The sequence below is a fragment of the Porites lutea genome, chromosome 1, assembly GCF_958299795.1.
Source record: "Porites lutea chromosome 1, jaPorLute2.1, whole genome shotgun sequence".
Classification (NCBI taxonomy): Eukaryota; Metazoa; Cnidaria; class Anthozoa; order Scleractinia; family Poritidae; genus Porites; species Porites lutea.
The window spans coordinates 39,500,938-39,516,035 of NC_133201.1; the positions used below are offsets into that span (position 1 = coordinate 39,500,938).

At 39.3% G+C, this 15,098-nt stretch overlaps 1 protein-coding gene across 1 annotated transcript in view; it reads right to left on the reverse strand.

Moving 5' to 3' along the window:
- Positions 1-4,296: 4,296 nt before the first annotated feature.
- The window catches only part of LOC140950154 (uncharacterized), a 28,489-nt gene continuing 17,687 nt past the window's right edge, over positions 4,297-15,098 (reverse strand). The window contains exon 7 of the mRNA XM_073399345.1: positions 4,297-7,224. Within this exon, the coding sequence (XP_073255446.1) occupies positions 4,427-7,224 (2,798 nt within the window). The 3' untranslated portion in view covers positions 4,297-4,426. The remainder of the gene's footprint in view (positions 7,225-15,098) is intronic.

The window sequence follows — 15,098 nt, forward strand, 5'->3', positions numbered from 1 at the left end:
TAAACCAACCAGGGGTCCATGAGCCAACGTACAGAAGCCTTTCACGTACTCGTGGCAACCACCAGGCGTGAAGAAATGCTTCATTAAAGGAGAAGCGCTCATGCGTCTAAGGTCTGTTCCTCTCATGCTCAAACCACTTCTAGGGAAACTATCAAAGATTTCGAAAATCGCCAGGTAAAAAGAAGCTAACCCGGTCCCTATTGCGAGAAAGTACCCCTCTGAGTTAAAACTCGCCGACAGGAAAACAGCCCTTCAACACAGCAACAAATCTGCAAGTAAAAAACCACTACCATTTGTTACAAAATAGCGGCTTTATTTAGACTGAAGAAAATACTGTGGGAAAATCCACCTTATACAAAAATAACGAAGGCTAAGAGAAATCTTTAAGGAATATCATATCGCAAGGGAAAATCCTTTAAGGACCAGCTATTAGTTAGAGCGAAGCTCTGAAGGACAGAGAACTTCCTTTACAACTAAGTGCAGGAGTTGTGTGTTGCGATCGTCACCAAGTTTTAAACCTGGTAGCCTGAGATGCGTCAAAGTTTGATCCCATGCTTTCTTTGCGACCAAGGGAGTCCCAGGAGACCTAAGGGGATTGTAGTGTACGCCATTTTCTCTGTCCCCCCATCCGGCCTTGTCATGACGCAAGTTAAAGAAAAGCCATAGTTACCTTCTCATTGTAATCTCCCTACTCTCAACATTTCATTTTCTCCCTCCTCCCTATTATGTACCTCCCCCCTCATTAAAGGTGGTCAACAAGTGTGGGTCTCTTAAAATAAGGTAGCTAAGCTTTGACAACTTTTTGATATAAACAGGTCACCACATTACCGGGGAAAATACTCCGGCGTCATTCTTGTTTTTAAAAAGTTTACAGAGGAACCTATTAACCAATGCATTATATGTCACATTAAAAAGATCACTTTCGCTTCCCTAACAGAAAATTTGAAATGAAAAAAATATAGGTTAACCCTTTAAACCCTAAGATCAAAATTCAAATTCTCATTTGTTATCTTTATACGTTTTCAATAGAATTCGTTGAAGTATCAAATTAGATTCATTTTGTGTGATCATGTCCTCAATTCCCATGACCACTTTGTTTTATAAAGGAGTGATATTACAAAGAGAAATTTGACACTGGTCACTCTTAGAGCTTAAAGGGTTGAGCCGCCCTGTGGGAAAAAAAATCATGCGAGACCTTTTGCAAACTTTAAGACGGAATCCACTAGGAAATTGAGTAATTTTTATTCTCAGTGGACAAAAACCTTGTACCAGAATAGTTTAAAGAATATTGCATTCTTTTTGACATTGTTTAAGGACTAAAGATGTAATTAGTCATCTGTAATAACACCAAAGAAAATTTCTCCTGGGAGTCCGAGAAAATGAATGTCAAATTTCAAAAGAATTGTGAAAACACAGGTAAATCTCTGTCTCTCTTTCATATGAAGATGTAATTTTGTGAAATTTGACATTCATTTTCTCGGGCTCCCATAAGAAATTTTCTTTGGTGTTATTACAGATGATATGTTACATCTCTTGTTATTTGGGCGTGCCCCAAATAGAGTAATCGAGATGGCTTGTTTTGAAGCAAACTTGCAATAGGCACGCAATACGTGCTAACGTAAACAAGGCAAGTGAAAAAGAGAAGCGAGGCGAATGTCAGCCATGCGAACGTCCTGTACAAGGTAAGAGGCATGTTGGAAAGAAAGCTCCGCTAGCAAGGTACTTTACCCCACTTTTACGATCTTAAACATTAATCTGAATGTTCAGTATTTTTACCTCATCTAAATTTGAAAGTTTGAAGTCCGGAGATGAAAACTGTTAAAAATATTCGTACTATAACGGGTTTTCGTCGCAATAAGACTTTGAGCGATGCTGAATTGTTCTGAGGTCGAGAGCGAAAGGAGATGTTGCGCAAAAATGTTGTTACTTGCAGCCTAGAAAGGTTAAAAGAAAGATGACAAATACATTTAGGAATTGGTGAATGAATTTAAAAGGAATTGGCCTATTGTCGGTACTGAAGGAGCATTTTAATAGATTCACGTGCGTCTTTGCTCGTAAGTGCTAAAGTCACGTATGTGGGAAAAGTGTGGATAAGATACAGCTGTTTTGAGACGTTTATCTTGATGATCTTGTCTTACATATCAAAATGTACGAATCAATATGTAAGGTTTTGGTATGGGGCTTTCGTGAACAATGTGTATTTGATAATGTGTGACATTTCTTTGACGAGAGGATCGAAATGCACCAATCATACAGTCTGGCGAGTCTCTTATTGAAATAAACCACCCTTCATGAGGCAGCGTTTATTCGAGGGCGGCGTTTAATGGAGGAAATATGGTACGCGTAGTACAACCACGCCCAAATATACGCTCCCACAGAGTCTTGTTGAAATCCGTTTCAGGATTCGACACTTTTATACTAGAAATACGGTTTTAATTTCCGTGTTATTGCTACCACAAGAGTAAAATATTAAAAACGCCGAGTAACATTAAATAAAAATTATTAAAAATTCAACTGTGTTATTGTTGAATTGCGTTTGATTGCTTCCGCCAGTGCAGTACAGTCACCAGTACCAAGTCTATTCCATGACAAATCCAACTGTGTTATTGTTGAATTGTGTTTGATTGCTTCCGCCAGTGCAGTACAGTCACCAGTACCAAGTTCGGTCAATGACAAATTCAACTGTGTTATTGTTGAATTGTGTTTGATTGCTTCCGCCAGTGCAGTACAGTCACCAGTACCAAGTCTATTCCATGACAAATCCAACTGTGTTATTGTTGAATTGTGTTTGATTGCTTCCGCCAGTGCAGTACAGTCACCAGTACCAAGTTCATTGTATCTCAAATCCAACTGTGTTATTGTTGAATTGTGTTTGATTGCTTCCGCCAGTGCAGTACAGTCACCAGTACCAAGTTCATTCAATGCCAAATCCAACTGTGTTATTGTTGAATTGTGTTTGATTGCTTCTGCCAGTGCAGTACAGTCACCAGTACCAAGTTCGTTCTCTGACAAATTCAACTGTGTTATTGTTGAATTGTGTTTGATTGCTTCCGCCAGTGCAGTACAGTCACCAGTACCAAGTTCATTGTATCTCAAATTCAACTGTGTTATTGTTGAATTGTGTTTGATTGCTTCCGCCAGTGCAGTACAGTCACCAGTACCAAGTTCATTGTATCTCAAATCCAACTGTGTTATTGTTGAATTGTGTTTGATTGCTTCCGCCAGTGCAGTACAGTCACCAGTACCAAGTTCATTGTATCTCAAATCCAACTGTGTTATTGTTGAATTGTGTTTGATTGCTTCCGCCAGTGCAGTACAGTCACCAGTACCAAGTCTATTCAATGCCAAATCCAACTGTGTTATTGTTGAATTGTGTTTGATTGCTTCCGCCAGTGCAGTACAGTCACCAGTACCAAGTTCATTGTATCTCAAATCCAACTGTGTTATTGTTGAATTGTGTTTGATTGCTTCCGCCAGTGCAGTACAGTCACCAGTACCAAGTCTATTCAATGCCAAATCCAACTGTGTTATTGTTGAATTGTGTTTGATTGCTTCCGCCAGTGCAGTACAGTCACCAGTACCAAGTTCATTGTATCTCAAATTCAACTGTGTTATTGTTGAATTGTGTTTGATTGCTTCCGCCAGTGCAGTACAGTCACCAGTACCAAGTTCATTGTATCTCAAATCCAACTGTGTTATTGTTGAATTGTGTTTGATTGCTTCCGCCAGTGCAGTACAGTCACCAGTACCAAGTCTATTTGAAGACAAATCCAACTGTGTTATTGTTGAATTGTGTTTGATTGCTTCCGCCAGTGCAGTACAGTCACCAGTACCAAGTCTATTCCATGACAAATCCAACTGTGTTATTGTTGAATTGTGTTTGATTGCTTCCGCCAGTGCAGTACAGTCACCAGTACCAAGTTCATTGTATCTCAAATTCAACTGTGTTATTGTTGAATTGTGTTTGATTGCTTCCGCCAGTGCAGTACAGTCACCAGTACCAAGTTCATTGCATCTCAAATCCAACTGTGTTATTGTTGAATTGTGTTTGATTGCTTCCGCCAGTGCAGTACAGTCACCAGTACCAAGTCTATTCCATGACAAATCCAACTGTGTTATTGTTGAATTGTGTTTGATTGCTTCCGCCAGTGCAGTACAGTCACCAGTACCAAGTTCATTGTATCTCAAATCCAACTGTGTTATTGTTGAATTGTGTTTGATTGCTTCCGCCAGTGCAGTACAGTCACCAGTACCAAGTTCATTCAATGCCAAATCCAACTGTGTTATTGTTGAATTGTGTTTGATTGCTTCTGCCAGTGCAGTACAGTCACCAGTACCAAGTTCGTTCTCTGACAAATTCAACTGTGTTATTGTTGAATTGTGTTTGATTGCTTCCGCCAGTGCAGTACAGTCACCAGTACCAAGTTCATTGTATCTCAAATTCAACTGTGTTATTGTTGAATTGTGTTTGATTGCTTCCGCCAGTGCAGTAGTCACCAGTACCAAGTTCATTGTATCTCAAATTCAACTGTGTTATTGTTGAATTGTGTTTGATTGCTTCCGCCAGTGCAGTACAGTCACCAGTACCAAGTCTATTCAATGCCAAATCCAACTGTGTTATTGTTGAATTGTGTTTGATTGCTTCCGCCAGTGCAGTACAGTCACCAGTACCAAGTTCATTGTATCTCAAATCCAACTGTGTTATTGTTGAATTGTGTTTGATTGCTTCCGCCAGTGCAGTACAGTCACCAGTACCAAGTCTATTCAATGCCAAATCCAACTGTGTTATTGTTGAATTGTGTTTGATTGCTTCCGCCAGTGCAGTACAGTCACCAGTACCAAGTTCATTGTATCTCAAATTCAACTGTGTTATTGTTGAATTGTGTTTGATTGCTTCCGCCAGTGCAGTACAGTCACCAGTACCAAGTTCATTGTATCTCAAATCCAACTGTGTTATTGTTGAATTGTGTTTGATTGCTTCCGCCAGTGCAGTACAGTCACCAGTACCAAGTCTATTTGAAGACAAATCCAACTGTGTTATTGTTGAATTGTGTTTGATTGCTTCCGCCAGTGCAGTACAGTCACCAGTACCAAGTCTATTCCATGACAAATCCAACTGTGTTATTGTTGAATTGTGTTTGATTGCTTCCGCCAGTGCAGTACAGTCACCAGTACCAAGTCTATTCGAAGACAAATCCAACTGTGTTATTGTTGAATTGTGTTTGATTGCTTCCGCCAGTGCAGTACAGTCACCAGTACCAAGTCCATTACCTGCCAAATTCAACTGTGTTATTGTTGAATTGTGTTTGATTGCTTCCGCCAGTGCAGTACAGTCACCAGTACCAAGTTTATTGTATGACAAATTCAACTGTGTTATTGTTGAATTGTGTTTGATTGCTTCCGCCAGTGCAGTACAGTCACCAGTACCAAGTTTATTGTATGACAAATCCAACTGTGTTATTGTTGAATTGTGTTTGATTGCTTCCGCCAGTGCAGTACAGTCACCAGTACCAAATTCATTGTCTGACAAATCCAACTGTGTTATTGTTGAATTGTGTTTGATTGCTTCCGCCAGTGCAGTACAGTCACCAGTACCAAGTTTATTGTATGACAAATTCAACTGTGTTATTGTTGAATTGTGTTTGATTGCTTCCGCCAGTGCAGTACAATCACCAGTACCAAGTTCATTCCCTGCCAAATCCAAGTGCGTTATTTGAAGAAGCGAGCCAAGAGTACGAGCTAAGAGCAGATGAAGGGTACAACTCTTTTCGTTTTTACATTCTTTAATGCATTCCAATGCAACTGAGAAGGTAGCCTTATCCTTTACCTTCTTAGCAATACACGAGACGAATGCCTTTATCGCTTCTTCCGATTGCGAAGCTAGCATGCCGCATGTGAACAAAAGCACCTGTTTAAGCTCTTTAAAATATCTGTCGTCGGCAATTAAGGTTTCTGGACAAATTTCGTTGTCTAGAACCTGGCAACAGAGGTGAAATGCCGCAAACAGTTCCTGAAATGTTTTATGTAAAAAGCAATAGTTCAGAGATGGTCTCACTTTTTTAGGGCTACACTCAACGGACAAGAAGCCGAATTCAGGTAATTCTTCTGAGCAATTTTTAAACTCGCCTTCTTCGAGGGACAGGTTATTATGAAGCAGACCGTTCCAGGCGATGGAGCCAAGCTGTCTTAGTTGAGTCTTGTATACTTTAGTGAGGTCTTCGTCTTTGGTATTTGGTAATGGTAATCCTTTCTTTTTCCTATATCTTCTAAGAACACACTCTACCATTTCTAGATACAGCTGTGTACCACTTTCTGCAAAAATACCATCAGAGTCCTCACAAAGAAGACAAAGAAGTACAGTGTTTAAAGGACTTTCTGTCAACTGTTGGAGGTTTTCGTCAGACTCTAGTTTGTTTATAAGCTTCTGGGCCAAATGCGGTTCCGCTTTGAAATACCTGAAAATGAACTGTCGGGCGTCTTCTTTGGTGAAACCTTCAATTTCTAGCAAGGTATCGCAGCACTCACGCACCTCCATCCCAACCTCTTGTCGTGCTGTAGCTACAATGTAACACTTTGGTAGCACTCTTCCTTGAATGACTTCCTTAAACGCTGCAAACATATTGGCAGGCAACTCATCCAATCCGTCAAGTATCAGTAAAATTTCGGGCTGATTACAGCGAATGAATTTGAAGAATTCTTCCTTATCTTCTTTTGTGCAATCTCGAGGCAGAAGCTGGTCATCAATGGCGTCCCAAAGGACAGACTTGAAGATTTCGTTCGCTTTCTCTTTTTCAGATCGAGGGAGAGGTTGTCCTTCGGTGGCCTTCGAAAGGCAAGACTCTATTTCTCGGCATTTAAGCAGTAAAACAACTTCGAAGTTTGGAAAAAAACTTCCTGAAGGATCTTCTGCCACTTGTTTGTTCGCTGTCCAATCGTAAGCAAGTTTATTACAGAATGTGGTCTTTCCTATACCTGGCCTCCCTTCAACTAAGACCGTCCTAGGATGAGCGCATTCTTCGTGGGGTTTGAAGATATGTTTCATAGTAACAGTTTCATCAGTCTTTATTCCCCGTTCTTTCTTTCTGCTCACTATTTTGAGTCTGGTAAAATTGTTATCAAGGCTTAATCGAAACTTTTCCCACCATGGAAAGGGTGCAAACCATCTTTCACGGGTGCTGTAGAGTTGGCGAATGCCATCAACAAATCCAGTTGGGTAGAAACCACCTGAAAATAAAAGATATATCGTGTTTAAGTCGAACCCCCATTCACAGACACCACCTTAATACGGACATCTCTCTCGTTGTTTTATGGACAGTTTCCTTTAACACTGGCAAGAGCCCTTATATTGTCTCAAAATTCAACCCGCTTTAAACGGACACCTGTGTAAGTAAGCCACCTCTGTAGAGTGCTTGGCATATGACTACTAATTCGAGGGTCCTACAGATGTAACGGCCCTCTTTTTAGTTTTAATCGTTTTAATTGTGATTCTGACAACCCTCCCCGGCTAAAATGGTGTTGGGCTTAAAACTCGCCCCAGTCCCCGCGCGCAAAATGCTCATTTGGAGCCGGAATTGCCCCTTTTGTTGTCTCTGCAAGGAAAGAAGAACGGTGATCCCCCCTTTTTTTATTGGTTATGGCTAGAAGAAAAAGATATTTAAAGGAGAAAAAAAAATCTGGTTAGTAGAAGTTTTATTATTTTTTTTATAAGAATGACGTAAAATGCCGCATTTGGAGACAGTATAAACGGTCCACGTTTTAAATTACTTCCAAGATCGAGCAATTTAAAGTCACTTTACTGAAAATTTACAGCCCAGATCAACAAACGGGCTTTAGATTTTAGTATATTTCATAGGTTTTTTTTTTGTCCGAGAATGATTTTTGACGGTTGTTCCAGCTTCGAACATTCGGTGCGCAACTTGGCAAAAACACATAGAATAACGGGCGAAATCAAGCAAGGTGACCCCATCCATTTACTGGAGATTTTCAATGTACTGACTGTCAATTGGACCAAGTTTTAAAAAAACTTGATAGTACACCCTTGTTAGTTAGACGGGGTCTAGGGTTTATCGTTCATATCCGAGAAGACCAGAAAGTCTAACCGTTTGTCTTTCCAAAGGCAGCACGTTTTCCTCAGACATTTAAAAAACCCTGAGTGTTGGTCTGGCCGGGGCTTGAACCAGCGGCCTCCAGCTCGGCAGACCTGCGCTTAACCAATTGAGCTAACCAGGCGGGGTTAATGAAGTGCGGTGGATATGAAGCCCGGCCAACTTCATTGTCATGTTTTTGTTCGCTTTTTTGGACTTGACCGTGCACCTTTCATTGTGAAGTAACGGACCAATAGCAACGTCCTATAAATTTATTCAGTCATAATTTGTGAACCAAGACAAAACATTGTACACGCTCAGCGAGCCCTCAACAGAACCTGCACCCCATTGTTTCCATCTTTGATTTTTGCAGGCTTTCAGAAACTGTCTCCTCTACTAAACTAACGGGACCACTTGCACTATTTTCCTTCCCATGACCTGGACATTCAAGAACAAAAATAGCCAGAATTTCAGCCGTCTCCTCTAGTCGCAAACTTTTTTGTTTACGACATTATTAATACAAGTTGCTTCTTCTTTCGGAACATGTAAATTACATAACTTGAAAGATGAGTGCCCTTAAATGCAGAAACTAAATTCTGTCACTGAATTGGAAGCATAGATTTCTTCGAGAATCTCTTGATTGATTCTAATTTTCCAACAATTTAAGGTCGAGATTTTGAACATTGAATCTGCTGTTATTGACGGTTCTGTGTAAGCATAGTATTTTTGAATAAATAAAGAACAGTGAAGAAGCAACTAGTTTTAATAATGTAGTAACCAAAAAATACACCATTAAATCTGGATGAAAACGTAATTGTGAAATGTTTTCATAAAGGCCCATTGGTTTTATGTAATGCTTTAGTTGTGTAGACGCTGTATTTTCAGTCAATTTTTCGCACGTTTCTTCGATAGTTTGCCGATAAAACGCACATGGTTTAAAGAGCAAAAACGGTTGTAAAACTAAAAAGAAACTAATTATACTGTTCAATAAATCTTTGTAATTGGCAATTATTGAATGAATAATAAATGGCTTTATTATAGTTGCTACATTTTGCATGATGTGCCGTGTGCTTTTGTTCATATTTATTGTTTCAAGGAAATGTGTTAGTCGGTTGCTCTATTCAAACCTGCTGGCTACTTCAGTTTTTATTGCAACCCCTGCTTTAATCTACCCACCACTTAACTGAGGGATTGATATGGCTGTATTGCAGACTCCTTAACTTAACAAATCTTACATCGAGTTGATAGCCTCATATGTACACCTAAAACTGGCAACCATCTTCGATCACATTTAAAAGCCATAATGGCTCTTGATCACCGTACAGTAATTAGGTCTGGAAAAAAATCAGGCCCAATTTTTTGCGTTCGAGACGTTTAGTTTACAAAATCTTGCCAACAAATCTGGGTGCGTGTAAACCAACCCTTTATGCCATTTATACATCACATCTGAGTTGAAATAGTACTATGAGGCACTGTTTTTATCATACAGACCTCGGACAGAATGCAGTATTTCACAATTTTGCAATACAAATTGCACTCATTCAATATTCTGGACAATCGAAGCATGCGTGGGCTTTTAGCTAAACCGTTAAAAAAATTTCCAAAATCATCTGTACGGCCAGCCGGTTCTCATTTTTGCAGGGCGAGATGTGGTCGAGTGTTTGAATAAACATTAATACAGTTACGCTCCAACACAATAAAGAATTTATTATGTTTATTTTTTATTTAATGGTTTTATCGATGGGTAATCTTCAATTTTGAAAAGCGCTTGATTCGCGGATATATATATATATATATATATATCCGTTTAGCGGATAGCCTGTTTTGACAGCTGTCAATTGATCACAACATTGATGTCCAATATGTGTGCATTATCAGTTTTCCTGCGCTCCCAAACTGACTCGAAAGTATGAGATTGAACATTGATCGCGATCTAGTAAAACAATAAACTGGTCAGCGGACAGCTTCCAAAATAAATCACGTCACCTCGATGACTTGACATATGAACCCGCGATATGCTCATGTGATACTGGTCAGTGGCTATCCTGTTTTGACAGCTGTCAATTTGTATTGTAAAGCAGTAGCACTATATGCAATGTGTTACTCTCTTATTAATCCTTGTGGATACTGAACTTAAGGAACTTTATTTGCCCTTGTTAGTAACCGGATCTACACTGTACAATGTGATGGGTGTGAAAACACATCTGTCAGTATCAGTGAAACTGAGATAAACCTTACTCTGTGGGCTGTAACCACTTATGTCTTCCTATGTTGCAATTTGGCTCCAAGCATGTCTGCATTGAAGATGTGCATATTTTCAAAGATTGTCATAAAAAGACAATATTTTTGTTGTGGATTGGGACATACTGTATAAGCTGTGTGGTTCGGAAAACAAGTGGAGTAAAGGATTTGTCCTCTCTGGTAAGATATGATGGCAGTTCTTTAGCTGCAGTAAGGCATGTTCAAAGTATCTTACCTGTCGTACGACCACGCCCAAATATACGCTTCCACAGCGTCTTGTATACACTTCTTAAAGGCTGGTGTACACCTTGGTGATGGAGAACTCTTTTGCTTGAACCTAAAGCTTCACTTCTAGCACCTGCAGGATCACTGCTTGCCCCTTGCTGAACTTTAGATTTGCCTTAAAAATTCATGCCCAGTTCATAGCCTGGGGCCAGGCTCTTTAGTGAGGGAAAAGGGCTATAAACTGAAAGTGGGGAGCGAGAGGAGGAAAGTTGTTTTCTTGCAATCTAATTTAATACTTCATACTTGTTGTGCCATCTTTTGACTCGAAAATTCGATTTGTGTACTTTCACGTTAAAGGCGTGCGCAGGTATATTTTCCCATCAAATTTTTTTTGTATTTTGTAGCCCGAATAGACTTCTTTAGCTTGTATGTTTTGTTTTCAATAGAGGTCCCAGAGGAACTTGACCCTTCGTCTCTTCATAAATTGTGCGTAGATATCCGGTGAACACGATGTAATTAGAAAGAATTAGTTCTCTACAGTATTATCACATGACCTATATTGGGAAAACAAAACATACAGGCTAAAGAGGTCTATTGCTCGAACTCCTTCCTTGTTTTTTTGGGAATATCATGAAAGATAAACCCTCTTAACTCGAAAGAGGGCAGCTACACCGAGAACATAATCATGTATACTTTGATCTACTTACTAGCTTATCAGTTTAAAAAAATTTCTAAAAAATGGCAAAAATCCGAATGTTGGGTGGAAAATTGGTCATCAAGAAATGAGGATTTTGAAGACAAGAAATGAAGGGAAAGACTGAAAGTCCTAAATAAAGCAGCTAAAACCTACGTACAAAAGAGGAACTTGGCAAGGTAGCCTCAACAGTTAGCAAGCCAAGTCTGGAGCAGATTTGTAACCTTAAAAATTGGACGAAAAGTTTAGCCGTGTCTATATCAGATATAAAAGACACATTAAACATTAATTTCTTTGGTTTTTTCTTTATCAATTATTAACGATTTCCTAACGCTGTCGTAAGCGACCACTCCGTATTGTTTACAATGCAGTCGCCTACGATAGCTCATTTCCGACCAGCTCTAGTTACGACCACTTTTTCGAATTTCCCGGGTGGTCGCGTAAGAGAGCTTTGATTGTGTGTTCCATTGTGGACTTTCACCAATTCCCCCGTAGAGCCCTTTTTGCTGTTTTCTAAATTCAACCCGCTTAAAACGGACAAATAATGACGCGGACACTGTTTATAGTCCTTTAAGTGCAGAACGTATCTGCAGATCTTACCTGTTCCTTTATCACTGCTTTCTTGTCCGGCGGATGTCAAGGCATCTACCTTTTCTCTAATGGCTGTTATTTCACCTTTAATCTTCTCAAATTTTTCTCTGTCTGGGGATACAAATATAAGCAAAACTTCCGTTAGTTGAAAATATACTAAGTATTGAAAAAGGTAAAGGGCAGCGTGGTTGCCTAATGGTTAGTGCTGTGAACTTTGGATCCAAAAGAGTTCCGGGCTGAAGCCCTGGCGGCAGTCACTGCGTTGCATTCAGTGTGCCTCATTCCACCCAAGTGTATACATGGGTACCAGCGAATTTTATGCTAGGGGTAAACATGCCTTGGACTAGCATCCCATCCATGGAATAGCAGAAAAATTCCTCGCCGTGTCAATGAATACCGGGACAAGGTCTGGCCGGATGGCCCAGTTTGCCTCGAACGCAGAGGATTGAAACTCAGGGACCAGTTGTTACTGCAATCTCACGATTATGGGGATTTTCCTAGCAAATCGCAAAGCCTGTCATTCTCCTCAACTTTGTTTGTCAAAAGACGTAAATTAACTCAAAATCTTCATTGCTTGAAATACTAGAATACTAATACTGCCCATATGCAAATTGCCTTCATTTGCTAAAGTTTTCAATTTCTCGCCCATGTTTCCTAGTTCGCTGTGATCTCTTCGAGGTCTTCTCTGATTTTTTCTGGGGAAGACATTCATTGTAAGTTGAATAGTACAATTATAACTAGACTGTAAAAAAGTCGTTTTGTTTTCTTAAAATCGGTATAGCGTAGCTTGCGCGCGAGCCTTTTTCAAACTCACTCCAACAGACCTTTTGTTTGCGCGTACTTGAATACGCAAAAATACGGACTCCCAGAGACAATAGGCAAGGTCCAGCCTCTTGACGTTTAGCCTGTTCACAGACCCTCTATTTTCTCTTTACAGGTCATCAAGCGCGCTTATGCAATTAAACACCGCAAGTTCTTTTGACAAAATGGCCGGAGGGCAAGCTTAGCAAAAAATCTCTCCGGCATCGATGAAAGGATGCCAATACTGATCACTATTCGCTCGTTTGTCAAATGTGGTATTGCTGTCCCAACGACTGGGGAACGTTATAACGAAATTAACATTAGCATCAATCGGTCACTCCAGTGACAATGAGGACCTAATATGGTTCTATGACGAAAGCGACAAAGAATGATAAATGCAAACTTAGAAAAGAAAAATGAACGCTAGATACTTTATGGCAACTTCGTCTGAAAAAACTTTTATCAGTTCAATTGAAATGTTAGTTCTTGTTCAAAATATAACAATAAAGCTTGTTCGATATTAGGCACTGATGGATGGTACAGTAAATGAATGCATATTGCTTCATAAAGGGAAAGAAAAGAGGAAGGTCTGAAAAATGGAACTCTACTGTATCAACAGACAAGAGCTTCCCAAGAATGTTGGAAACAAGGGAACATGTCCATTCACGTTTAAGGGTCAATGGATAAGAAAAGCATTGATTTCCTGCTATTGAAGGATGTTCGATCAATATGTTTTTTTCCATCAGGCCTTTATTGGACAACACTTCAGCTATTTCTCCTGGTTCTCAGCTGTTCTGTTTATTATCAAAAAAATGCACATAATGCACCCAAAATTTTGCATAAGCTTGGACTTCAATTTGTGTGCAACGACTGCAACACCCGGGAGAAATTGGGAAAAATGGTTACAAAAAATAAAGCAAAGTGCAAACAAAGTGTATTATTGACAATACAAAAGTTGCGTATAAGCCCTGTAGATACATGCAACATAGCAGGACATGTAAACCTATCTTTACTGCTCATGAGGCAAGTTGTCAATAACACCTCAAAGGTTCGAGAGTTTCTTATCATGAGTGTGTGGTCGCTTCATGTTCTTTAAGTAGAGGAAAAGGAGGTAAGGGCAATTACTCAAGAAGTACTTAAATCCATGTAAATAAAAATAAGATTGAAAATGAAAGTATAGGGAAAACTTGACTCGTTGGCTTGGGGATAAGTATTTATATGTAAACCAAACAGTATTAATTGCATGTCACCGTAAGTTCTTACGTCAGGCTTGCATTATGATGCAAGGTAAATTTTGTGGTTCAGTTTTACCCTTGTTCAAAATTTTGTTTTCAGCAAAAAAGGTTTTTGTGTATGGTAATTTACGATACTGAGCACAAGAAAGAAAATGAAAACTGATCACACAAAATGAGAACATTTTATATGACTGAGGAGGTCGTAACTCTTATTCTGTCAGGAGTAAAGAGGGCTACCCTACTGATTTTCATAACGACTGGGATTCCCCCACCCAACCCACTGAGTCATCTTATAGAAGGTGTCTTAATTTTAGAGGGGAATAGATTATTAAAACCTTTTAAAGGCCAACATACCTTCAAGTTTGTCTCGTGAATTATCGCCGTCTTTCTTCAATTCCATTAACAATCCTTACATGAAAGAATAGGTACAATAAGATAGTGAAAAAAACACAGTTCAAGTTGCTAAATACCAAATGTTTGTTTTGTTTAAACACCTTAACTCTGTACTGTTATGGGGGGTCTAAATTTAAAACAAATCGGATTTGATCTCAAAACATTGCAAGTGATTTTGGTGAGTTTTGTCTTGGGTGGTTATTTCTGTCTTGGGGATTAGAACTTGCCTCAAAGTCTTAAGACTTACAAACAAGGTCTCCGCATCTTTGACCCTATTACTGAATTTGCAACCCCTTAATTCCTGATATAATCAGTTGAACATGTTGGCAAAAGAGACTAAATTACATGCGAACGTAAAAAGTCATAGACATTAGTAGTGTTTTGCATATTTACATCCCTTTTTGGGGTTTGTCTCATTTTTCAGGGGACCAATCTAAACAGCCACTTTTAATAGCAAAAACTATAAACTCTAAACTGTGAATAAACCTTTAAAGGCATACCATTTTAATAATTATTTTATAGTCAGATGATATAAAATTTTGTGCAGGTCATAAAACTTCGTGTCAAGCCGTGTGTGTCTACACTTAAAAAAGATGATGATAAGGAGATGATGGCAGACATTGCAAGTGTCATCTTATTGCTAGCAGTCTCAGAAGAAAGACTGCAACAGATTATGGAAGCCAAAGAAGTAGATTCCGTGTTTAGGCAGATCACAACTTACTGCTTCAAGAAGTGGCCTGACAAGCACTCATTAATAAAAAAGGATGCCATAAAAACCTACTGGCAGTACAAGTGGAACTCTCTATTGCACAGAACCTGGAGGATTCAAGAGGA